Source organism: Echinops telfairi, unplaced genomic scaffold, assembly GCF_000313985.2.
Source record: "Echinops telfairi isolate 266 unplaced genomic scaffold, ASM31398v2 ScPeMD7_19;HRSCAF=73, whole genome shotgun sequence".
Lineage (NCBI taxonomy): Eukaryota > Metazoa > Chordata > Mammalia > Afrosoricida > Tenrecidae > Echinops > Echinops telfairi.
The window spans coordinates 1,778,562-1,804,669 of record NW_022103916.1 but is presented as its reverse complement, the minus strand read 5'-3'; the positions used below and the strand labels follow the sequence as shown (position 1 = coordinate 1,804,669).

The following is a 26,108-nucleotide window of genomic DNA, read 5'->3' as shown; positions in this document are numbered from 1 at the left end:
TTGATGTTGCAATGGGGCGAGACTTTTAGGGTGGTGTTTGGTGTATGGCAGGGTTGTGAATCTTTAGAGCACGCAGTCTCCAAGATGACCTTCAATGATGGTTCCTGATATTTACCCACCTTGTGTAATCTCAAGCATGGCCTGGAATTAAGGATTTATTCTAATGAGTGGAACATGTTAAGTGGTAGATCACTTTTGAGATGGCTATTAAGGCTACATTTTCGCCCGCTCTGGATTCTCCCTTGATTGCTCTCATGAAGTCAGCTGCTATGCTGTAAGCTACTCGTGTGGCAAGAAACCTAAGGCTAGCCTCAATCAGCAACCACCACCCGAATGAACTTGGCAACAGATCCTTCCCATGTACTAACTGCAACCCCAGCTGACACCTGTAGCCTGCAGAACACCATAAAATAGAAGACGCAGGTGCGCCTATCTTTGACTCTCAAAAACGAAATGTTATTTTAGACCACTACATTTGGGGGTCATTTGTTATATCGTTGTGCATAACTACTAGAGGCTAGGTACACGGAGGTTATGTTCAGCAATATGGACCCACCTACCACAGTCAATGGTAGGTGGCCAAGTTCCCAACCTGCCAACAGAGATCAACACTGAGCCCCACCTATTTCCCAGTGGCTGATTACTGTGAAGCCTACTCACAGAGGACAGTGATTTGTCTTCACTGGAAAGACACTTTTTCTGGGTCTGTACTTGCTTTTCCTGCCTATGCTTCATCCAGGCCTAAGCTACTTGGGTCCCCACTTACGTTTCTGTGCCTGCAAGGGCAATACAGACCTTAGGTTCAGAGCTGTAGTAGAAATCCCCGTTGTTCAGCTGATATGCTGGGTCAGACCTGTTCTTCGAGAGGCGTTTCTTGTGTCTGACAGAGTTTTTGCAAAATACTTCACACTACAAGGGAGTGCTCCTTTCCCTGGAATGTGAGTACCCTAGGGCCAAGTCCCTCTGGCTCCCAACTCCACAATTTCTGGATTTTCCTGTCAAGGAAGCCTGCTGTTATGGTGGTGGAGTTGGGCTGCAATATCAAGGTCAGTAATTCAAATCCACTAACTGTCCCACAGAAGATGGGGGGGTGGATTTCCTACTCTTGTAAAAAATTAAGTCTCAGAAACGGCTTTCAGCCTCAACTCATAGTATCCCTGTATCAAGTTATCGTTAGTGACGCTATATTATTTTTAACTTTTTGAGCTTTGGCAACCGTGGACTGTGCACCTCAGACTTTACTCCCATGGAGGTTTATGGAAGGCACGGTCACTTGAAGGGGAAGACCTCAACTGTTCTCTTTCATTTTTTTGGAGCCCAGATTGTACAAGGCCCAGACCTCCAAATGTGGACAGAGACTACTTAGGCCAAGGGTTTTCCTCAAGAATGGGGGACTTGGGGGTGGAGGGCAGAAAGAACCATTCATTCTAGGATATGTCAGACACTATACAAAGCATAGTGGAGGCAGTAAGGAGGGGGAAAGAGGTCCATTGGACTTAAGGTGGGGGTGAGAGTTATTGGAAGTAATGTTTTTCCTATCACCCATGAACCCTGAGCGATACAGTAACCTCAAAAAGAGATACAGCAGAAAGGCAGTGTCTAGAAAATGACTGAGGTGGGGATGCTCTCTACTTACCCAGCCCTCCTCCCCACCCCCTACTCATCTGAGGCACCTCTGAGACAATCACTTCTCCTTTTCTAGGGAAGGGATACAGCTCTCCAAGAGGTGATATTTGTACTTTGCAAGACAGGTTAGGAAAGGGGGCAAAAATTGGGAGAAATCTAAATGGAAAGGCTGTCTGGAAACTGGCAGAAGGCTGGTCCATAACTTGGGAGAATCCTGGCCCCCACGCATAGCAGTTCTCCAGACTGAAGATTGTGGGTAACACCTCTCCCCTTCCCCTTCTGGTAGCTGAATGCTTTAGGGGAAGAAACAGTAGTGACGTGCTGACACTTTCTGCTAGTCCCAGCTCAGGCTTGTCAATTTTCCAACTTCCTTTTCATAATCAGTTCGACATGTGGTCAGTCTGAGTCAAGCTGACATAGGGTTGTCCACTAATCCCTGAAGACTGGCAAGGCTGAGCCAGACATCTTACCAATGTTCTCAGAAGAGGGGTTTCTTACCTATCACATTTATGTCAATTGAAAACTTTAAGGGTAAGTAGACAGAAACTTAGTGATGGATGAACCCATTGAAAATTCAGATGTGGAAAGAGGGAATGTGCTGAGCTCTAAGACAAGAGACCAGAGCTTGACTTTACTTCTCCTAGTCCCAAGAGAGGGACGCCCTCAAGGAGCTAGTTATGGTGGAAAGCCAGCTGGTTTACTAGGGCATGTTCCTGCATTCTCTCATCACAGGCCAAGTCTGAACACAGAGCACCCAGGACTACAAAGGAGGGCCAAAGACCCCATCATGAAGCTGATGCAAGCTGGTTAAATCTCCATTAAACTATGTAAACAATTTCTAAGTGATGGCACCTGATATAGTCCAACATCTTTATTGTACAGACTTTGTGGTCTGGAAGAGAAAGAATCAGTCCAACTACTATGGGATCATTAATATGTACATTTAAAGTTGAGCCAAAGACCCTAAAACCAGTATGCTGAGTAAAAAAAGTCTGTCACAAATGACTGTACAATCTAAGATTTCATTAATATAAATGTCCAGAATAGGCAAGTTCATAGACACAAAAAAGTAGATGGTGATTGCCTCGGGCTAGGAGGATTGGGACAATGGCAAGAGGTACAATTTTCTTTATAAGGTGATACTGTTTTTATTAAAAAGTAAGCATGAGCATTAAGAGACCACATATTTGGGCTTTAGTTCCCATTCAATTGGGGCAAAAAGAACTCTATAGAGTTGAGAAAAAAACCACTGAAAGCTTCCTTACCATTGCATGAGTTGGACAGTAAAGCATTTATATGTCAAGGAGTGAGGCGTCATGGAAGATCTGAAGCAGATGAATACGGTCAGTTCTGCAGTTCAGAAACATCCTCACAATCACTGAATTATACAAAACAGGTGAGTTCTATAAGAATGTAAACTACACTTCAATAAAGTTGTGGGGGAAATTCCCTCTGGCACCTTGAGGAGGCAAAATTGGAGGGCATAAAGTTGGAGAATGTTGCAGGAGTTTGGGTACAGTATGCCAAGGTCCATCTAATGGGAGGCAAGGAAAACTGACTTGGGAGTGGTGAAAGGTTGGGGTCCAAAGTTAAAGGAGCTGGTAGAACTCAATTCAGATCACAGATCACCCTGATTTCAGCCTTAGTGACTGTGGCAGCACTGCAGCTACTCCATTAACAGGTGATGGGGGCACTATTCTCCCCCTTTGAAGAGAAATGCACTTCAGAAACATGTTTCCAAAAAAAATGTTGCTAAGGGTTTATTTCTAACAAGAGAAAAAATAAAATAAAATTAACATAGGTTTCAATTGGAACCAAGTTTCTTATTTTGCCTTTCTTCTTTTGAACAAATTAATTACACACCAACAATCTTCTTTTATTACAACATGAACCCAGGAGGAGGAAAGGAGACACGAGGAGACAGGGAGGGATGAAGTGGTTGTGAGGACAAGCACCAAAGCTTTCTTCGGATTACAGGGAGCTCTATTCCAACTCCCCATCAAAATTCATTTAAAATAAAAAAACTGTGAGCACAGCTATGTGAAATTTCCTCCTCCTGGGTGGAACAGTCAGGGGAAGGGAGAAGAGGGAGAGGGAAGAAAAAGAGGGAGGTGAGGTTCGTTCTTGTAACATAGCCTGGCCAGGCTGGAACTGGAGAGAAAAGGAAGAGAGGAGCTTCCCCAGTATGCATATGCACTGGCCGTCTCTGGAATGGTGCTGGCACAGCCCCAGCCACCCACCCTGCCCATCTATCTGGGAATGCTGGTTTAAAGGCTACCAGGGAGGGGGACTCCAGGGGCCGGCCCCCAGGAGCTGAGGTCTGAACAATACCTTGGAGTCAGAATATAAAAGTCAGAGGACTTTGGTGGTGGGCCAGGGGAGTAGCCATCTCCCCTACCCCACTGCCCACCTCCCAAGAAGCAGGCTTGATGGTCAGAAAGAGGATCCTTGAGGCCAGGGGTAGGGGGTGGGGGTGGGGGCCTGTGTTAGGCTCAGCCACTGTCACAACTGTTGCTGAGGTGGCTGCTGTGGGCAAGGCATATGCAGCCCAGGAGTCAGAGTGGAGAAAGGGTCAGAGAGGTCTGAACTGACCACTAGCCCACGCTCCAAGCCATTCTGGTTCTCCTGGGGGATGGGTCTGCCAGAGGAGGGGAGGGGAAGGGTGGGGCCCTCACCCCCAATCTCCTCCTCCACCTCCTCCTCCTCCTGGGCCTCTTCAGCCTCTGGACCTGAGCTCCGTACCCTCTTTGGCTCAAGCTCCTCTCGGGCTGGGTCATCGCCCTCCCCACCCCGATCCACCTTCCGCCGCCGCCGCTTCTCCAGGGCCCGGCCACGTGCCCGACTCCCATGGTGCTCTGCCTTTTCCAGCTGTGATCAGAAATAGGCAGAAAAGGATCATCGGTCATTGGTCAGCCCTGGGCTTCCTGCCCAATTGGACTGAGCCCCAAGGCTCAACCCCTGACCCTTTTCCTCACCTCCAGAAGTGTGCGGATCCGCTCTAAATCTGGAGGTTTCCCAGCCTGTAGCAGCTGCCAGATGCTGTGGTTCTCATCCAGGGTCACCTCAAGCAAGTCCCCCTCCATCATGAGCTCTTCCAGAGGGGCTCGGGTTGCCTCAGGCAGCTCCAACATTGGGCCAGTCAACTGTGGCAACAGCGAGGACAATAGCTCCAAGTCTGGAAAGTTGTAGGGACAGTTGGGTTACAAGCTATCCTGGTCTTACCCTAAACACCTAGACAGACCAAAAGACCACATGGTGACATCCAGTCAACAGCATACCCACACTCCACCTACCTTTCTTATCCGAGCCTTCACCCGGAGCTACCTTCTCAGGACTAGTCACACTGTCTCCATTCTCCAACAACCCTTGGACCTGGCAAAGACAGCAACAATGGCTAGGGGCACCTGAACTGAAAGCCTAACCCACTGGCATCAAATTCAACTCATAGTGACCCTCTAGGACAGAGGAGAACTGCCTCAGAGTTTCCAAGACTAAGATCTTTATTGAAGCAGACAAGCCCATCTTTTTCCTGAGTGGAAGATGGGTTTCAATAGCTAACCTTTTGGTTAGCAGTTGAGCAATTAACCGCTGAACCACCAGGGATCCTACCAGTAAAACCAAAGGACCCCATCCTTCCTCCCCCAACTCCAAATGGGATTGTCCACCTCCTAAGAGGAGGAAGGCAGACACAGGCTACCAGCAGGGAGAATCGGCGAGATATAAGGACAGGACACGCAATGGCAGGGAAGCAGGGTCAAAGGAGACTGACTGATAATTGGGAAGAATGGGTCAGGGGTGGCGCCAAAATGGGGAGAAGGAGCTAGGAATCCGAAGGCAAATGCTGGGCTGGCAGCTCACCTTAAGCATATCCTTGCCACTGCCCTCTCTGAGAGGGTCAGAAGCAGGGACTGAAGGGTAGATAGGGGGCTCCTCCGGCCTGGGTTCAGATGCAGAATGGCAGGGTGACAGGGTCAAAGGAGACTGAAAATTGAAGGACAGGGACAGGGCTGGAGCCTAAATAGGGGTAGGGGCGAGGATATAGGAATCTGAGGGCAAGTGCTGGGTTGGCAGCTCACCTTAGGTGTATCCTTGCCACTGTCCTCTCTGAGAGGCTCAGAGGCAGGGACTGAAGGGTAAGTAGAGGGTTCCTCCGGCCTAGGTTCAGTCTGCACCCATTGATGAAGCTCAGCCAGCCGTCTCAACAGGGCAGTCACATCCTCAGATGCTAGAGCCTGTCTGGCACGGCCTTGCCAGCTGATGGCCCTCTCTGTGAGGCACTGTAGGGCTTCTCCCTCAGGCAGCCGCACGGGCAGTCTTTGCAGAGCTACTAGCAGTGCCAGAATGGTCTCCAGACGTGGGCGCCGTGAGCGCATGCACAGTGGACACAGGAATTTGGTGTCCCACTCCCACCAGGCCAGCAGTGGGGATGAGATGTGACTGGACCTTGGGGAGCTGAGGAGACGGGGCACCGACACGCATCGCCCATGAAACCAATCCTGACACAGGTCACACTGCAGAGCTCCCACCCCGGCCGGCACCTGCCCACACACACAGATGGAGGTTGCAGAGGAAGCCATGGTCAGCGATGACAGTGGATTGGGCTTGGCCGAGTTGGTGCGACGCAGCTGCAGGATACCTTCTTTCTCCTTCTGTTCCCCCTCCTTGAAGGCCACAATCTGCCATGCCCAGGGCAGGGGGAGAGCAGGTTAGCACCTAGTTGCCTCCCTTCGCTCACTCCCAAACCAGGAAAACTGAGGTCCAGGGGGTCACCCAGCTCAGATACTCTACCACCACCAGGCTTCAGTCATTGCAGTGATATACCCAGAACCCAACTTCTTTACATCTATGCCCAAGCTCCTTACCACAGAGCCTGGGTCCCTGAGGTCCTGTGCAGAGAGCCCCAGCAGCTCTGTGTCAGACTTATACAACCCCAGCTCTTTCTCCATCCACCGGCTGCGTTTGGTGCTGTCTGAGCCAGCGTCTGCACACGGGCAGAGCACCTAGGGCAGGCAGACAGAGGGGGGGTGAATGGGCTTCCCCTTCCCTCCTCTCTACTCCCTCCCCTCTTCGGTCCTCTCTGTCAAAACGTGTGCTCTCGTCTGAGCCCTATCAGAACAGCCAGGCAGGTGAGGCTGCAGTTGAGGGTTCCAGGCCTCACCTCCAGCAGTGTGTAGCAAGAATTCTTCTTGAGGAAAGTCTTGGAGGCCTTCTCCCTCCATGAGTGTGCTGTCAGAACCTGCAGCTCCAGCTGTCTAAGCTCTTCTAGGCCTACGGGTAGGTCCCGGCCTACAGCCACCAGGCCTTCTAAGTCATCCAAACAGGGGTAGTGGTCACCATTCTAAGAACGGGGGCGAGAGAAAGCTCAGTTCAACTTGTCAACATCTACTAATGCCTACTCTGAACCTGGCCCTGAACTGGGCACCACTGAGAATGTAGAATGGATTCAATCTTGAGGCATAGAAACCAGAGGCCACCCTAAGAAAGAAACATCCACCTGTCTCTCTACCCACCCAACTCATCCATTGGCCCCAAATTATCCTTAGTCTTGAGGTTTACCAGACAGCCTCCTCCATACCAACAGACCCTGTCTACGTCCACTCCCACAACACCTGCCTCCCTGCCCTCATCCTCACCAGCATCTTCTCTTCCCTTAGGCCAGCTTCAGGCACATTTATGCTTCTTTTCTATGTGCTATGCCCCTTTCTTCTTTCTAACCAACCCAGCAAAACCCAACTCATGTGTCATCTCTTCCCAGCTGGACTGAAGGGAATGCAATGGACAAGAGCCTCACTTGGATCTCATCCACATCAGCAATCCATGCCCGTGCCTTCGCAAGAGCCTCTTTGAGAGCCTGGATGTTTGGCAGGTGAACGGGGATATTTTCTGCCTCTCGGATTATGGCCTCCAGTGTGGCTGGTGGATGTTTCTGCCTAAAAGTAGGAAGGAAAAAAAAAGGATTTGGTCTGGGGTGGTCTGCCTAACCAGAAGCCCAGCCTGGCCATCAGATGTATCTGCATGGGCTCCTAAGGTGCCTGCTATTCTTGCTGCCACTTGGGCTTAGTTGCTTATACTGTGCCTATGGGTGGCTGCCAGTCTGTCCCAGACCACATGCACCAACTTCAATCTGCTAGAAATCCTGTACCCCTGCTTATCCGCCAACCTGTTCTGTGTTAGTCTACGGAGATCTAACCATCTGTTTATATATCAGCCAGTAGGGTTATTCCTCGATGAACTGCTGTTATCTGTCCATCTCTGTCTCTCTACAGGCCTATCGCTGCCTCTGTATATGGGTGTTTTGGGGTATTTTTAAAGACAAGATAGGGATAAAGAGGGGAGGAGAGTTAATATGTCAATGCAGGAGTTGGTGTTCAAGGTCACCTACGGGAATCGCCTTCAGGTTCTAAAGGTTAAGATTTGGGCAGGGAGGGAAGAGGTTTAACCTACCTGGCCTCTAGGCAGAGATGGGCCTTCTCCTCCCAGCGTTCAGCAATGGTCAGCAGCTCCTGCAACTCAGCCTGGGCCTTATCCACAGCAGGGCTAGGGGTTACACTGGCACCCGCAATCAACAGCCCACGCATGACAGCCAAGGTGCCCCTTTGGGCTGAGGGGGCCAGCGTGCGTTTCACCTCATCCAGCCATCGTGCTTGCTCTACCTGCCGCTGTAGCTGTTGGGCTTCAGGTACTTCCACTCCTAGTTGCTGGCCCCTCTCCAACAGGGACTGCAGTAGCCCTGGACTGGAGGGCAATGAGGCCAGAGCCTCACGGGCTTCGGTTTGGTATGCTTCCACCTGTTCCAGAATACCCTACCAAAATACAGGATGAAAAATAAAACTCTCAGCTAGGCTCACTTAGAAGTCCCACCAAAGCCCCATAGCATTGCCTCACCTACCTTATTACCCTCCCGTCTTTTGAGAAAAGAGAGCCTACCTTCGTTGGAGTTCTCCTTCTCTATGCCCTAAGACAGTGATTTCCCAAACTGTCCATTAGAATACCCTGAGGAATTTGTTTAAAATACAGATTACTAGGCTCCACCTATAGATTCTTAACAGGGGTCAGCCAGGAATGTGTGATTTCACTCCCCAGAGGATTCTAATGTACAGCACAGCACCAAGAGTCTGCCCTACAAAATATAATGCTAAGCTTAGTCTTCTCAATCCCACACTTCACCTCTGCCTTCATGAACTTGACATTCAACTTTTAGGGCCCCAAACACCCTTGTCATTTCCTTCTCCACCTCCAGTACACATTCCCTTGACTCTGTATCCTGTAATTCACACCCCTGGCAACTACCCCTTTTCTATGAGGCAGTCACTAGACTTTGCTGTATAGCTTTTATTATTTTTCACATGTGCATCCTGCCTTAATACTTTGTTATTTAAGGGAGTCAAGAGTCTTGCTGCTTAGGTCCCTTGTCCACATGATTCCTCACCTCAGCAGTACTCCAAGCCCAGCCCTCCTCACCTTGACATCCCCAATCTGGTGCATGGCACAAGGCAGGTTGTTCATCTGGTCCAGAAAGGCCTGGAGCTCAGCCAGGGTCATATGCAGACCAGCTACCCTGTAGGGGCTATGGAGTTTCACATATGGGGTTTCAGGTCCAAACCCAGTCCCCTCCCCCATCTCTTCTGCTAAGACCCAACACTTTTCCTCATTACACAGGCCTGTCACGATCTCTCATATCTCAAGGGTTCTCCTAGCTGCCCAGATTAGAGCGAGAGCTTTACACTATGAGTATGTTCATATAATGAAGGAAAAGAATCAGAACGTAACATGGGGGGAGGGGTGGCCTCAGAAATTAACTGATCAAAGTCTGACTTTTTAATCTATCCTCCACTGAGAAGTCTATGTATTAAGTTCAGGTTTATGGTGTGTCCTTTCTTTGCCCCTACGTTTTGCCCACAAAACTCCTCAGCCCACCCCTCACATCTCCTCTCGGTACTGATAAAAATAAACATCAACATCTCTAGGCACTTTATCACCAGGCCAGTGAGGCTCCCCTCTCTTCATTACTATATTGCCTGGTCTTCTGTAATACCCCAGGCCACCTCACACTTCACTGTTTATTAGCTTGCTGCTCTAAGTCCTTCCTTCTAGCACCTAATCCTAGATGCCGAAACCTTAGCAGGCTACCTCTGCCCCACACCTCAGGTTGTCATACCCAGCTTCCTGGCCACTGACAAGTCCCAGAGCCCGAGACACGCAAGCTTCTGCCTCAGTCAGGCAATTCTTCAGTCGCTGCAGCAGCTCACTGTTAGGAAATCTCCGTTCACGAGCCTCAGACTCCAGTGCTCTCAGTTCTTCAAGGCCTGGAGAAACAACGAGAGCAGCAAGGAGTACGCAGTATTGAAAAAAGCGGGTATGGGAATACATTAGAAAGGGGAGTAGAACTTGCCTGTGGAGTCCCTCCGTCCCCCCCATCACTCACTGCGCTTCCGCCCATCCTCCACCTCCAGGGCTACTCGCACTTTGTTGGCCCAGGTATCAAAGGACTCGGCCCGAACCTTCAGCTTATGCAGCATGGCAGGAAGCTCATCCAAAGTGTACCGATAACTGGAGGAGGAGAAGAGAGAAGAGCACATCTGGCCCAGCTCTACATCCTCCTCCTTGCCCCACTTCCCCCAGTCAGCCCCCAATGCTCACCGTAGGTACTGCCGGCTACTAGAGCACTTGCAGAGGTCATTGATGTGGGAAAGGCAGACGAGGCCATCGGGGCAGTCATAGCAGGCCAGGGCTGATAAGAAACAAGTGGTCTTGCACTTGATGCACTGACGCTCATCATCTGGGAGCAGCTCAAAGGCCTCTCGCTCAGCCTCTGTGATGCCCTGGAGGTGTTCAACCCATACACATAAGAGCCGAACAAGGGTCACAGAACCCCACTGCAGACACCAGGGACCCCAATTTATATTACAACCTGTAATGATGGCTGTGGAAGAGACTAAACTCCACAGAGGATACCTGTCACTCTACAGTTCAGATTCTCATAGGGGATCAGACGAAGAAGTGCAAGACCAGTGTGAGCTGAGGCAAAGAAAATTCTATAAAGGAATTTTATTGATGAGTTGGAAATGTGTAGGAGTGGCCAAGAAATAGGTCTGGCTAGTGTGGAAGGCACATAGTACGCATATTGTCCAGTTACTCAAGTATCCACCGTGATCCAGATGCTGTGCTGATAATTGAACAGAAGACACACCACACTACATGCACACAGCTAACATTAAAATTCAAATACATTTACTTGTATGTAGTCTTTAAAGAAAGAAATGTTCCCAACAGTGGTGAACACAAACTGACGTAAGTAAGCCAATTATGTCAATCCATCTGTTGTTCAGATGAGGAAAAAGTAATCTATTCCAAAAACAGAGAGTAAACTAGCAGTGCTGGAACCACTGCAAGACAACACAATGCTGTTATGTATTAGGGGTAAGTTCCTCAAGAATTTTAAAAGGAATTTCGGAGTATAACAATTTCTATCTTATATACGGGTTTGTTTAAAACTTATTCCCTGCAACTTCATGTGTATATAAAAAGTTAAGAATAGAGAACTATATTGAGAACAAAGCTCAACGGTGGTTACTCGGGGTGAAAGGGTTTTGCTTTGTTTATGGAATGCAGTGAACTTTGGTTTATGATAGAAAGAGTATTAAGGGTAGGCTTACAAAAAAGTCATTTACTATAATTGCAGTCAATAAGCTTTATACCTGTAAAATGTTAAACAGCAAAAGTTATGTGATTGATATCCATTTTTTTAAAAAGCTGCTGCTGCATTTGCTTATGTATAACCAAGCCCTTCACAGGATTTGGCTCCTTGGTGGGTAGGTTTATGGTCATGGTTTCATGAGACATCCCAGTTAATTGGCTTAAAATACATTCAGTGCATCTGCTCTCCCTCTTAGTGTGTTGCATAGTGCCTGCAGTCTTAAAAGTTTGCAGTCATGAAAGGTACAATGACTGGTCTTTATGGGCTTAAAGCAACAGAGAAAGGAGAATCAGAAATAAAAGGAAATGGAAAGTATAGGTAGTTGTCTACATAAACAACGAATTACCTTCTTGGTCATGATGCCTAGATTCTACAGTGAAATCCTGATCATAAAGGAGAAAATGCCAAATATAATTTCAAATTCTTATAGATTCTAGAGCCATGGAGGCTGGATGAACCCATGAAACTATTGCTCTAATATAACCTTTAAACCTTAAAAGCAAAATATACCCTAAGCCTTCTTAACACCAAACAATAGCTTATTAAAGAATGTCTTCATCTACTTTGAGCATTACATTTGTGTTTTGGTTTTTTGAAATTTTATTTGGTTGAAAGTTTGTAGAATAAATTGATTTTTCCATTCAACAATTCATACATGTTTTCTTTTGTTACATTAATTGTACAATTTAACAGCACTTTCCCCCATTCATACTTCATCCCTATCCATTTCTGCCTTTTAAGCTTTAACCTTGGACAAAAGCTGCCTCCTTGATCTCACATGGTTGACTGTTCTAAGGCATGTGTACCTCCCTGGTATTACTGTTCACCTTATAGGCCTGTCTACTGTTTGGCTTAAAGTTGAGCCATGGGAGTGAGTTCAGTTCCAGGATTGAATGGTGTCTAAGAGTGTGTTAAGAGGTTCCACTAGTCTCTCAGTGACCTATGATTTTGAATTTTGTTCCTCATTTTCCTCCCACTCGATCTAGGACCTTCTACTGTGAAACCTTTCAAGCAATCCAATCAGCAGTGGCAGTAGCTAGATATTTAAACTCAAGTCATGGAGGCTGAGACTATGTGGTCTGTTAGTCCTCTAAACTCATTGTTTCCTTACTTGTGTCTTCGATTTTCTTCACTCTTCTTTGCTCGAGACAGAGACCAATAGTTGCACCTCAGATGGATGTTCCTAAGCTTTTAAGACTACTACTCATGAGTAGGATGCAGAACATTTTGTGATGTATGTTAGGCCCATTAACCAAGGTCAATTGGCCTAACATACATGCTCAAAATGTCCCCTGAAACTATGGTCCTAAGCCTCCAGGCCCAACAGTTCATTCCCTCAAGGTGTTTGGTTATGACTAAGAAGATTACATACCTTTGCCCCTTGTTTATTCTATTACATACATGGACATACATGATGGGCTTCAAAAAGTTCATAGAAAAATCCTATTCTTTTAATTTCATTTCCCCACAACTTTCTGGAGACTTCTAGTGTTTATAGCACTATACAAATACATATGCACAATATCTTCTGTCAAGTCTGTATATATGTGTGTAGGGTAGTCCCATTTGTTCAGATTGAGATTCTACAAATCCAGATGATTACTGTTAGTTCAGGATTTGGCATGTAGTGGTACTTACCTTTGTTAACGTCAACTCTTATATTCCTCCCAGTATCTTCCTTAGCTTTAGTCATTTTGTCCTGACTTCTCTTTTATTGCCTCTCCTTTGACCCAAGTTAATAACTATCTAACCTCTGTGATTTGACCCTCCTTGACCTCTGATAACATTCAAAGAATGGTTCTGTGTATACACCTTTTCATGATTTTTGCAATAGAGGTCTCCTACAGTATTTGTCTTTTGGTAACGGAGTCATTTCACTCAGCACAATATCCTTCAAGTCCATCCATGAACTAAAATGAACACTGTTCTTTAACAATGCCTAATATTCCATTGTATGTATGTTACTATAGTTTCTTGAATAGTAGGATGAATATGGTTATGCATGTATCTATTTGTGTCACAGCTCTTATTTCTCTAGCATGTGTGTGTATGTGTGTGTGTACACCAAAGGGATTGCTGGGTCACATGAGATTTCTAGTTCCAACTTTTTGAGGAACACCAGTATTCTCTATAGTAGTGGGACCATCTTAAAAGTCCTGCCAGCAGTGTACAAGGAAGGGTTCCAATCTCTCCAAACCCTCACTAGCACTTGCTGTTTTATTTTTAAAAAACTCTGTATTAGTACTGAAGTGAGATTATATCTCATTGTTTTGCATCTCTTCATGTGTATGCTGGTCTTCTTTGGTGAAGTGTCTGTTTATGTCCTCTGCTCATTAAAATAAATACTTTTTTGTTGTTAAGATTTTCAATAAATTTTTGAATTTGTCTGATATGTCATTTGCCCCCCCAAAAAAAGAAAAAGAAAAAGTCCAAATCTGTAGGTCCGTTTTACTCTCTGGATTCACATTAATGTTTAACTTGTCGGAGAGCCTAGTCATCTAGTTTGTCTTCTGCTGTATATGCCTTTTTAGAAATGTTCGGTAGTGTAGATAGAGCACTATACTTTTGAAAGATCTGTATGACATCAAATTAACAACAGCAACTCATAAGATTAGGATAAGAACTTTAGGGTGCAGTGAATTTAAATTAATGGGGGAAGAACTACTTGAACAAGGAAAGAGAATAGTTGTACAATTCAAATGTAATCAATATCACCGAATTGTTCATGTAGAAACTGTTGAATTGGTCGTTGTTTTGCTGTGCATATTCTCAACAACAAAAATGCATACTTTAAAAATAAAACTTATACTTCGCATAGAATATGAAGAATCCACTGCACATTAAAATCTAACTTGGCCATTTATTAGCTGTATAATTTTAAGTAAATTGTCTTCCTTTCTTGATTTTAGTTTCCTATCTTGTAATATGGAATTACCTTCATAGGGTTGTTCAGGAGAATTAACAAAGATAAAACAACTCTCTCTCACTGCTGTTGAGTCCATTCTAATTCAGTGACCCTATAGCACAGAACTGCCCGTGGGTTTCCAAGGCTGTACATTTTTACGGGAGCACAAAGCCTCATTTTTCTCCCTTAGAGTGGCTGGTGACTTTGAACTGCTGACTTTACAATTAGGAGCATGTAATCCACTTTGCCACTAGTAATTAAGGAGTTAGAAAAGTGTCTTAGAACTTGGAATAAGTGCTCAACAAATACTGATAAATTCAAATTTTCTAATAGGGATACCCGTTTCATACTGCTACTGTATTTTACTAAGGAATAAACCAAATCTAAGAATCAGTTACTTAACCCAAAGTAAGAATTTGATTAGTCAATTTTGTCTTTAAAGTCAGGCAATGCTCTAAGGATGAAGACTCTAGTTAATTAGTTGTTTTAAAGTCATGGACTCCTCTGAGAATTGGATACAAACTATGAGTCCTCTTCCCAGAAGAATATTCTATCATGTACATTTATCTTTTAGAGGATTTCAGTACTAGGGGGGAATCGCAAATTCTCCTGTAAGATGAGGCAAGGGCCAAGTATAGAAAATTCTGAATGCCAGGATAAGAATGTCTATTCTTCCCACCCCACTCTGGCTGCTTTTTATAACCTGAAACAACCAGAGCCACCACCTAAGAACAGCGCTGAATGGCTCTAAGAGAGCTAATCCATTTCATACACAGAGAAAATGATACCCGGAAAAGCCCTTGGCTTCACCAACTAACACCACAGACTGAGAGCATCTAGACTTCCAACATTACTATGGCCCAAAGAGGCAAGGACTAGCATTGCTCTGCAATCTTATGGAGCACTCTCACCATGTCAATTCCTTAAGTGGGCAAGCAAGGAGCTTTAAGAGGAGGACCGAAATGGACTTTATAACTCTGTAGCAACTCTCTGTCACACATATGACTGAGCTAATAGGACCACCTTCTACTTGGTAATATTATCTTAGTTTGAGCTACTTAACAATTTGAATGTAATACAATGGCATATCCTAAGCAATGTTCCATATTACAAACATCTTCTTCATGCATTAATATCATAATAGCAGCTGTTGCATTACAAATAAAGTAATAATTATACTGACATAAATCATCTTGCTTAAGCTTTAAAACCACTTTGCCAAGTTAGGTACTTAATTCCGACTTTACGAAGTGAGAAAGTGAGACAATGAATGGTGCAGTAAATTTAAAAGGTGTCCAATTGATTATTCAGGGCGGATTTCATATGGTATTCTGTCTTACTGTGTTACTTATATAATGATAAACAGAAGCTATACCAGCACCTACTATGGGCCACTTACTTATCTTGAATTCACTCATCAATCCAAAAGATAAGCATTCTAACCTCCACTTCAGAGAGAGAGAAAATGATACTCAGTGAGGGAAACAAGGGTGGTGGTAAATGGTAGAGCAGAGGATGGAATGTGATTTTCAATCCAGATGGATCTAGTTCTTTTTATTACCCTCCAAGAGCAGAGTCTACATCTTCTATTTCTTGGTACTGCTTTTTTCCACCCACCTCTCCCAGGCTAGGTAAGGTGCCCTATCCCCACTCACCTTCTCCAGCAGGGCCTTTCTTAGACGACGTTCTTCCTGCACCATGATAAACATCTCCTTATGTACAGCTGCTGCCAGATTGAGGTCCAGCTTCTCTGGGCAGGCAGCCATCTTGCAGATGAGCTCCTCATGGGAGAAGACACAGTATCTTCGGAGCCGGCGGTAGTGCTCAATGCACTGGCGCCCAGCAGGCAGCTGTGGGCAGATTCAAGATTGAACGTGGCCACATGCAGAGGTCATGGTGCTTCAGCAACACTCCTGTTTGTGCTGTCAGCCCGCCACACTCCAAACTCACCCAGTCAGCAGTGCAAAAGTTAACAGCCTCAGCAAAGTTGTAACCTTGGTTGAAGCCACTATGGTAAGCACGGGGGAAGGTGATGACAAATTCTCCTGCACACTGGTTTGTGCGGACAACCTGATGAAGGGAAAAGGTCAAGGTTGGTTAGTAGAGGGTTTTCAGTGCGTATACCTGATCTAGGTATGGGGTGCTTACAGAGACAAGGGAAAGCCTCAGGAACACAGTCTGACACAGAGAGTCTCAGATCCTCCAGCACTGAAAGAAGGGCCAAGGTCTGTGCTCACAGGGTTTTGATTTGTGTTGACTGGATAGGAAGTTTCAGAGTTATAAAAAGAAGAGGACACACCAAAATATATTAAAATTTTAAAACGTCCCTAGTGATTTTCATAAATTAAAAATACTAGTTCACATTAACCTGGCACAGCTTTTGCATGACTATTTATTCTTATCACGCAAATATGCAATGCCACGAATCAAATGATTCTACGTTCATTACAAAATCAGCAGGTCTTGACCCCTCCCTGCCACCCCGACCCTTGGCAATCACTTTTACCTCTTATAATTTGGGTAGTTAATATACGTCTCCTTGCCTTAGCAAGATACTTTTAGACTGTTAAAAATTTACCACCTGGATGGTGCGAAGAGTTAACGTGAACTCAAAGGTTGGAAGTTCTAGGCTCCTCAGAAGAAAGGTATGGTGATCTTCCCCCACACCCCTAAAATCAGTCACTCAAAGCCTAATCAAGCACAGTTCTAGTCTGGCAACACGGTGTCACTGTAAGAATCTACCCCAACGCCTTTTTCTCTTTTAATTACGCTGGAAATCATCTATTTCTCAATCTGTTTCATAGTCTATGCATGTAATAATGGCTTAATTTTACTTTCTAACAAGTAGCCGAATCTTCTTTCTATCAATTTTCACCTTTCTGTAGCAGTCTTTCAGGGGCCTTCTAATCTGTTCCATTCTGGACCAGCTTTCGTCTTTCAACCATCACTCTCCTGTGACAAAACTTGCTCTATAGATCCCACGTCTTTTTCTGTCTTTTCTGTTGTGCTCTAGCATCTTCTAATATGCTTCCTGAGAAACAGTGGAAGAACTTTTTTTCTTAAAACGCCTCTTTTCTACTCTTACACTTGATCGATAATTTGACTGGAAAGAGAATGATAAATTTGAAATCATTTTTAAAAATCTACTTTCAAACCATTTTTAGGACATCATCCACACATATCATTCAATACTTCAGTCATATCAAGCAGTATTGTACAATCTCTACCACAATCAGTTTCAAAACATTTTCTTCCTTCTCATCCTCGTTGATATCAGCTTATTATCCGCCCACCTTCCCCAGGAACCCGTATTCTAGTTATTGTCCCTATAGATGCATTCATGCTGGGTTTCATACACGGAAAAACAGAGTCAAGTAGGCTACCAACAGTAACAAAATACAACAGAGATAAACCCCAGTTTGGAAAAACAAAACAAAAAAACACAGATTTTGAAGGCATCACTCTAGTCTTCTAGTTCCAGTGTTGTTGCTGGAATGTCCGAAGCCATGAAACATGTTTTCTTTCTCAGGAAATATATAGGATCTTTCTATTCTCAGTGTTTGATAAGAAAATTCAGAAGATTTATCTTTGGTGTGGATCTGTTTCCATCCAGTGTGAACTCTTTAAATTCTAGAAATGTAAGTTCTAGGACATTTTCTCAAATGATTTTATTCTGTTTTTCTTTCCCCAAATCCTACTTTTTAAACTTCAAATTTCCTGTGCAGATCCTCCAATTTTCTCCCATCTTTATCTGTTTATTCTATTTCCTGTGACATTGCTTAACTTTTTATCTTCTAAATTTTTGAGTGTATAATTTTGTTACTGCAATTTTAATTTTCAACCCTTTTTGTTTCAGCTATGCTCCTTTGCAATAGTATATTGTTATTTCATGTTAGTACCATATGCTTATTTTAAAGATATTTTTTTCTTTAAACTTTCACAGTATGTTTTTAATTTTAAATAATACTTTAACTCATTTTCAGGACAAGATTCATTTATGACCTTGCCTCACACGAAATCATTACCCCTAGTCACCACATTAAATCATTTAATGTTTCCTAAGTGGCTATTGAATACCTAAACTCTGAGTGTAATATTGTGGGTCTACTGATAGATAAAATTTCATGGAAACATTCCATTATCTCCTCCCCCTACATACAATTTTAAATTATGTGGAAGTTTATATTTTAGGTTATCGATGTAGTGTATGTAACAGTTTAACCAATAAAACACCCCAATAGTTTACCGTTCACTCACTCCTTTCTTGTCTTCTTCTTATGGACTATCTTCTGTTACACCCAAATTAACATACATTCTAAGGTCTAGTTTGTTGCTTTCTGTTCACTCTTGTGTACCCAGCCCTAGTAGTTTCCAAAGTTTGTTCCCTTTGGTATGAAAGTCTTTATCTTAGTTTTTAATATATTTCCCCCTTTTAACAGTGGTCTCATATTTGTCCCTTTGTTATTGACCATATTTCACTCAGCATGTTCTCCAAGTCTATCCATGTCATGATGTGCTTCATGGTTTTATCATTGTTTTCCAGCAATGCATAGTATTCCATTCTCTGTGTGTGAGTGTATATCAGGATTTATCCATTCTTCTAATGAGCCTTTACATTGTTTGTTTTTGATATTGTGAATATTGCAGCACAGAACAGGGGTGCGCATGTAACTGTTCCTGTTATGACTCTATTTCCTGAGAATTTAGCCTAGTAAAGAGATTGCTAAATTGTGTGAAATGTCTATTCTCAGTTGTTTGAGGTGTTGCCACACCACTTTCCACAATAGTTGTACACATTTACAGTTCTACCAGCAGTGTATGAAGATTCCAATCTCTCCGCATCCTCTCCAGCATTCGTTATTTCCTTTTTTGAACTTGGCAGTCAATGTCTGTGTAACGTGGTAGGTAGCTCAGCATTGTTTTGATCGGCATCTCTTGAATGGTTAGTGATCATGAGTGCTTCTTCAGACACTTGTTGACTATTAAGGATGTCATCCTTGGTGAGCTGTCTGTTCACATCCTTTGCTCACTTTTTAATTGGGTTGTTCGACTTCTGTGGAAGTGTTGTAGTTTTCTACAGACTTTAAAATTAGTACCTTGTCTGTTGTGTCACTGTCATAAAATGTTCCCCATTCCATGGGATTTTTCCCTCTTTTGACAGTCTTTTGATGCACATAAGTGCCTTACTTTTAGTATGTCCCAGTCATATACTTTGTCATCTACTGTGTCTGTTATTTTTTCAACATACTTGATACTATGTCTATGCCTTGCAATAGGGCCCCTTAAATTTGTGCCTGTTTGCTCATTTTATAGTTTGGGATTTTACATTTAGTTCTCTAATCCAGCTGTACATGGGATGAGTTATGGATCCTGTTTCTTTTACTTTAACCTTTGACGTTTATTTCTCCCTGCCTAGTTTCCTCCTCTATGTTGACTCCCCCGCCCCCCAGGTTGTTTGGTTTTCTTTCATTTTATAGGTTTTCCTCAGTTGTCTACTAATCTTTAGTTGTCTCTTATATTTAAGAGATTAAAGAAAACTCCATGGAACCTCTGATTACATAGATGAAGCTTGTCAACTGTGGACTTAACTATAGGGTGGTCTGGCTGGGCCATGTGGTCTGAGTCTTGGTCTAGGTCGCTCTTCTCAGGCTTGTCAGATTCCCCACAGAAAATAATGTCTTCCCTTTAGGAAAATGTGTGGCTGTCAGCGTTCTAAGGGTCAAGTGGAGGGAGACGTTTGGGAAGCTCAGAATTCACTATGCAAACATTGATGAATACTATTTTGACTATCACATCACCCTCATTTGTACAAGAAAGACCTCAACCCAGAGACTTTAATCTCTTGAAAAAGAATCTCTAGTCATTTACCATAGTGAGGGAGGGTCAGAGTCTTGGCTGCCTAGCCTTGGAAAAGATTTATTTCTTATACAGACTTAAACCTATCCCTTATTTTAACCCTATTCATCTATATTCCCGAATGCCTGGTGCCAACTCCTGAACATTTGGGGAAATTCTATGATATAAACGAGGTTGGTTCTCAGATGTCTCAAGGCTGGCTTTGGATTCAGTTTTCTATATATCTGTTTTCTAGTTTCAAGGTTGCTTTGTTTTAAAGCCATTGCTGCCTTTCTTGTTTTCTCCATCTCTATAATTATTTTAGTGGGATGTTATGAGCAAGGAGTGGAAGCAACCTTAATGTATGTTTAAGTGCCCACCTTTCCCGAGATTCTCTCACAACGCTTTTTAACAGGATGTTCAATGTTAGGGAAGACACGGTGAAATAGCAGCCTTACTGATAAGGGGGGGATCAATAGATTCTACTCTCTGGAAAGTAAATTTGTTTGCATCAGGGATCTGAAATGTTTATCTTTCAATCCAATTATTCCTCTGCTAGGAATCTAGATTAATTTAGAGAGAAGTAATATCCTAGCAATATTGAATCTTCTTATCCCACTCATGAATTTATTTCCAGCTATTTGAATCATGAATAACCTCTCATTCCAAATGTTTTTCTTCAAATCTATCCCAACTTTGAGGAAACATAAGCACTTCTTGCCTTTATTATTACACTAGCTTCCATTATCAACCACCTGTTTTCCAAAACCTGCAAATCTGACCATATTATGCCTTTCCTGAGAGCCCCTCACTTGAATTCTCTTCCCTCTAGCAGGGAAACTCTTCTTCTTCCTAACCAGTCCTCTTCCGAAGTGACCCAATCTGCTGTTCTTTTGTAGCATCTCTTACACTATTCCTCTCATTTTACTCCTATCTGTCTCCCACACAACGGTACATACGCTGAACGCAAGGGCAAATTTATTTACTTTCAGGGCACTGACCAGAGCCTTTACATGTAGAAATATCTCTAGGAGCATTGCTGAATGATTTAGCCCTAGCTTTAATTTTATAGATGTGAAAATAGAGTCCCAGAGAAACCTCAGAAAGAAGCAGAAGCAAAACTTAATGCTCCTGACTCTTCATCTCAACCCGTTCCCTCATTTTGGGAATGCTAACCTACTGTTTTCCACAAGTATGTTTAGAAAAGCTTGTCTGATATCATGCAGCTTGTTAAAAAGTGCCAATTGTGAAGAGCCAAGAGGAAAAAAATCACCAAAATGTCCATCAACTGGTGAAAAAGCAAGTATGTCCATGCAATGCAATATTTTTCAGTAATAAAAAAGTACTAGTGCATGCTAAAATATGAATAAACTTCAAAAACATCACTCTAATAGTGGTAATAATAAAAACAGCACAGGTAGTTTATATTTAAGTTTTATAGTGGTAGGAAATATAACTGTTATGAATAGATATAAACACCTGATGTTACAACTAGATTTGGGGACTGTAGTTTTCTTTTAAATGAGATAATCAATGTGATTTTAGGACTCGTTGTTATCTACACAGAGGCAGTAGTGGTTCCGTGGTAGAATTCTCATTTAACGTGCAGAAGACCCAGATTTGATTCCCAATCAATGTTCTTTAAGCACAGCCATCATCTTTTTGTTATGTATTGCTATGGTGTTAAACAGGATTCAGCAATTTCTAGACTAAGACAAATGGCCTGGAGAGCTGTGGTAGTTACAAAATCTGTTGTCAATTTGAGACTATTAAGAGTGAAGGGGTGGAGTTTAGCCTGTCAATTAAGTCACAACTTGATGACCTCATTTGGAGGCGCTAAGGAGATAAATAGCTCGCTGGAGGCGGGACACACAGACTCCCTCCCTGTGAGACATTACTGATGAAAAGTCAGATGGCGCTACGCTAATGCAGTCAGAGTGCTGGAGCTGGAGGAGCCACATGGAGACGCACGGCAGTGCTGAGATGCTTACACTGCACCTGGATCCACAAGACTTTCCACCCTCTGGCCTGTGATCTTCCTGCATTCGGCATCATTAAATTTGTCTCCTGAGTCTGAAGAGGACTTTATTGATTGGTATTGGACATATGGGCTAATATCGGACTTATGGACTTGATCTGGACTGGGCTGTTTTCTCAATATTCAATTGCTCTTTTTTTATAAACATGTGTGTCTATGAATTTGTTTCTCTAGTCCATCCAGAGTAACACAAGATCTACTTCTGGCTAAGGAAAACCCTAAGAGTCTTTTTATAAACAGGGTCTCCATGAGCAGAGGCAACTTGACAGCAGCAAACAGCAACAAAGTTAGAGAAGAGAGGCACAAAAAACCCATACATCACATGATTTTATGAAATGTTGACAAAAGGCAAATTTATAGAGGTATAAAGCAAATTAGTGGTTGTCAGGGGTTGCAGTTAGAACAGGGAATAACTACAAATGGGTTTAGAGGATCTTTTTGGAACACTACAAATATAATACCAGCTCCATAAATTTTTTATTTTCCAGCAGTCTTATTTAAAAAGTAAAAAAAGCCAGGGGAAATTTATTTCATTACATTTTGGTTAATTCAATATGCTCACAATACTATCATATTAACCCTATAACACCTGAATTTTTAATTTCAGGAAAAAAATTTTTTGTTTTTATTCTTTTGTTTCAGTTATCAATATATATATAACACCAAAATATATTAATTAAATGTTATGAAAAACATCACGCTCGGCGTTATAGGGTTAATGTGTACCCTTGTAAGTAAGGGCATTTATCTAATACTTCCCTTTCATTTTCGTCTTCCACGGGCTGAAATGTGGGTGTGATAATAAGGCATCTTTATGGGCTTACCCTCAATCACAGGGCCCAGAGGAGCTAACCATCACACTAATAACTAGCCACTATTACTTTTGGTATGTAATAGAGAAAGGTCCCGAGATGATTCAACTAGCTTACACACAACTACTAACCTAAAGGTAACACACCCAGCGACACCATAGAAAAAAGGACTGATGATCTACTTTCATAAAGATTATAGCCAAGAAAAACTTATGGAGTAGGTTGTATCCTGTAATGGGCTGCGGTGATGGTAACAGGTTTATCAGTGGTCAATACAGAATGAGAAAAGGGCAAGATTCCAGATGACAACTACCACTACTGCAAAGGACAAGACTAAATTCCCACCTGTTATGGATTGAATTGTGTCTCCCAGAAAGAGAGGCTGAAGTCCTAGTCTTGTTTGGAAATAGGGTCTTTGAAGATGTTAGCCATAACATGAGGTCACTACGCAATGGGGTGAATCCTAAGCCAGTGAGTGGTGTCCTTACATGAGGGGGCTTTCAAAAAGGTCATGAGAAAAATGGAAATAAAAGATAATGAAATTTTTCTATGCACTTTTTGAAGGCCCTTCATAAAAAGAAACCAGTACACACAGAGATGGAATGAGGAAGAGACTGCTGCAGCTGTAAGCCAAAGAATGCTTGGAACTGCCAGAACATGGGAGAAGAGAGAAAGGATCTTCCCCCCAAAGCCTTCAGAAAGCATGGCTGTACTGACACTCCAAATCTGCACTTCTAGCCTCCAGATCTGTGAGACAATTTCTGTTCGACTTGGTTTATAAAAGGATGAAAGTGGACGCCTCAAATCCATTCCCAGGGTCCCTCTAAGAATTAAGCCTCTAGTGAATATTCTCTGACCATCATCAAGGAATATGAATAGCCTAGCTGTCACACAGAGAGCACTGTAAAGTTGATTATGGGAGATGTCGTTAGGGAAAAATGTGATTACCTGATCATTTGATCTCCCTTTCGGTACATTTTAAAGTTGTTTCAGTTTTTAATATTTTCTGCTTTTTGAGTTAGGTTTTTCTATGTTTTCATTTATTATTGTTAACTTTTTGTTTGTTTGCTTCCTGTTTGTGTTTTGTGACTTCTGTATAGAAAATCCAGGATAGGTAGATCAATCCAGAGACAGTTCTGAAACGGACTGTGGTGTTAACTGCACAAATCTTCGTGATACGATTGAATGATGTTACATGATATGTGATATATATGCCAATAAAACTATTTTAAAACAAGATTTATGTTCTCATAAGCCACACAATTTATGGCACTTTGTTACAGCAGCCTTAGGAAACTAACGCCCTACCCCTTGTCTCTGTCTCCTGGGCACTCACCGGCACACCATGGGACATGAGGGTGTTGGGATTCATGAGGGTGACAAGTTGGTGCAAGAGGTCAGGCTGGCTATCAAACAACTCAGGTGTTAGCTTCTTCATCACCTCTTCCAAATGTTCAGCTGCAAGCGAGGGTACCCCATACCAGGTTTTTGGCTCACCCCTGCCCAAGCAGAAAGGGGACACATAGAATGGTCACACCCATGATCATGCAGGGACCTTTCCCTGGCTGCCTCCCTGGTTCCGGAGGGCCCAACTTACCAGTGGAGGTAGTTAATAGAGTAACTCCAGTGATCCTCAATATGCCAGCAAAATGCTGAGAAGACCATGCCCACATAGAGCCAGGGCACCTTCATGCCTGAGATATCTGCATTGATGTGGCATAGTACAGACTGCTCCAACACTGGCATCACATTCAAGTTCCAGCCACTGATAGCATACTCCTGTCAGGTATTTGCAGAGAGGGGATAAGGATTATGCTAGGGAAACCAAGATCTTAGATTATTTGCTCTACTCTAAAGAATCTTAATTTTGAGGTTACAGATCTTTTAGAAACATCTAAGAAATAGGATTTCTCCCCCAAAAGTACACACACAAAACATTTAGTTTCAATTTCAGCGAGGTTATAGATATCCTTGCAATTAAAACCCCTGCAAGTTAAAACCCCTGCTTTCTGACTCAAAAGATCAGATAGGACCCTTAGGGAACTCTGAGTTTACCCTAATGAAGGAACTCAGAAGAAGAGGGTGAAAATGGTTGGATACCTTGAAAAATGCTGTCAAATATCAATGAATTGTTCATATAGAAACAAAATGTTGAGAGACCATGGATCGATGTGTACATTCTCAAGAAGAAAATCAAGTAAACGCTAACTGTAACAGAGCTGCCATTCCACGCTCTCCTGCCCCCTAGAATGCCATTGGCAGGGTGGGGAGGGGAATTGTGAACCCAAATGCACCCTTCCTTTGGGATACTCAGGTCCCTAGTTTTTCCTGCCAGTACAAGCGCAATCCATGAACACTTCTTATAAATGAACGAAGCACCTTGCCAGGCATTTCATAACCTTTTTTAAATAACACATTTGCAAGGTAAATATTATCCCCATTTTATAGACAAAGAAATAGGGTCAGAGATGTAAGCGAACCAATCTCGAGTACGCACATATCAGACTTTGTTCTTTACATGCATCACTTCCTACCTCATAGCAATCATGCAGGCATAATTTCCTCTTATTACAGCAGTACTGAATCTTTCAGGTATAAAATGAGTTGCCTAAGCTCACCCAGATGACATATAACCATAAATCACTCACTCACCTCCTCCTCAGGAGTTAGGTGCCGCTTACTGTCACTGACAGGGAAACCGCTGCCAAATTCTTTGGAATGGATATCAGCCCCATACTCAACAGTCACATCTTCCTCAATGCTATTCACTAGCCGCCAGAACTCTTTCTCCACAAGTTCTGTGGGCACCATCTGGGGAAAAGGGTAGCAGATAATCGTGGACCATCACATCTTGCCACCACTGTCCCAAGCAGGCCAAGCTCATCAAGCAGCAACACCCAGTACAACCCCAGCCCCAGTATGACCCCAGCCCTCCATCACCTACATGCACAGGCATGTTGAAGTAGTCAGCTTTAAAGGAGTCAGCCATCTCGCCAAAGCTCTGCAGAGTGTATTCCCGGGTAGCCTGCTCAAAGCCAAAGGCTTCAGGGGGCCGCTTACACTCCTGAAACTCAAAGGTGAACATGTCACAAAAGCAGAGGCAACAAGTGGAGAATCTTCTACAGTGGAGCTGATACATTGAGTAGGAACAGGAAGGAAGAACAATTCTTAAGTCTGGACTGGGGCCCTGAGACA

At 43.4% G+C, this 26,108-nt stretch overlaps 1 protein-coding gene across 5 annotated transcripts in view; it reads right to left on the bottom strand.

The window, feature by feature from the left end:
* The window catches only part of KDM5C (lysine demethylase 5C), a 43,097-nt gene that overhangs the window by 3,825 nt on the left and 13,164 nt on the right, over window positions 1-26,108 (bottom strand). For 2 of the 5 annotated variants that reach the window (XM_045288279.1, XM_045288280.1), the window contains exons 9-27: window positions 25,858-25,977; window positions 25,566-25,724; window positions 24,511-24,692; window positions 24,250-24,412; window positions 16,179-16,298; window positions 15,884-16,078; window positions 10,267-10,448; window positions 10,052-10,176; window positions 9,785-9,932; window positions 9,088-9,193; window positions 8,071-8,429; window positions 7,418-7,556; window positions 6,785-6,964; window positions 6,489-6,626; window positions 5,703-6,302; window positions 5,485-5,607; window positions 4,920-4,998; window positions 4,602-4,801; window positions 3,361-4,494 (exon numbers count right to left, since the gene is read on the bottom strand). In XM_045288279.1, coding sequence (XP_045144214.1) covers window positions 4,129-4,494; window positions 4,602-4,801; window positions 4,920-4,998; window positions 5,485-5,607; window positions 5,703-6,302; window positions 6,489-6,626; window positions 6,785-6,964; window positions 7,418-7,556; window positions 8,071-8,429; window positions 9,088-9,193; window positions 9,785-9,932; window positions 10,052-10,176; window positions 10,267-10,448; window positions 15,884-16,078; window positions 16,179-16,298; window positions 24,250-24,412; window positions 24,511-24,692; window positions 25,566-25,724; window positions 25,858-25,977 — 3,684 coding nt within the window. In that variant the 3' untranslated portion in view covers window positions 3,361-4,128. Of the gene's footprint in view, window positions 1-3,360; window positions 4,495-4,601; window positions 4,802-4,919; window positions 4,999-5,484; window positions 5,608-5,702; window positions 6,303-6,488; window positions 6,627-6,784; window positions 6,965-7,417; window positions 7,557-8,070; window positions 8,430-9,087; window positions 9,194-9,784; window positions 9,933-10,051; window positions 10,177-10,266; window positions 10,449-15,883; window positions 16,079-16,178; window positions 16,299-24,249; window positions 24,413-24,510; window positions 24,693-25,565; window positions 25,725-25,857; window positions 25,978-26,108 lie in introns of those variants that run through there. The other 3 variants (XM_004713132.2, XM_013007364.2, XM_045288281.1) reach the window with 2 other exon arrangements.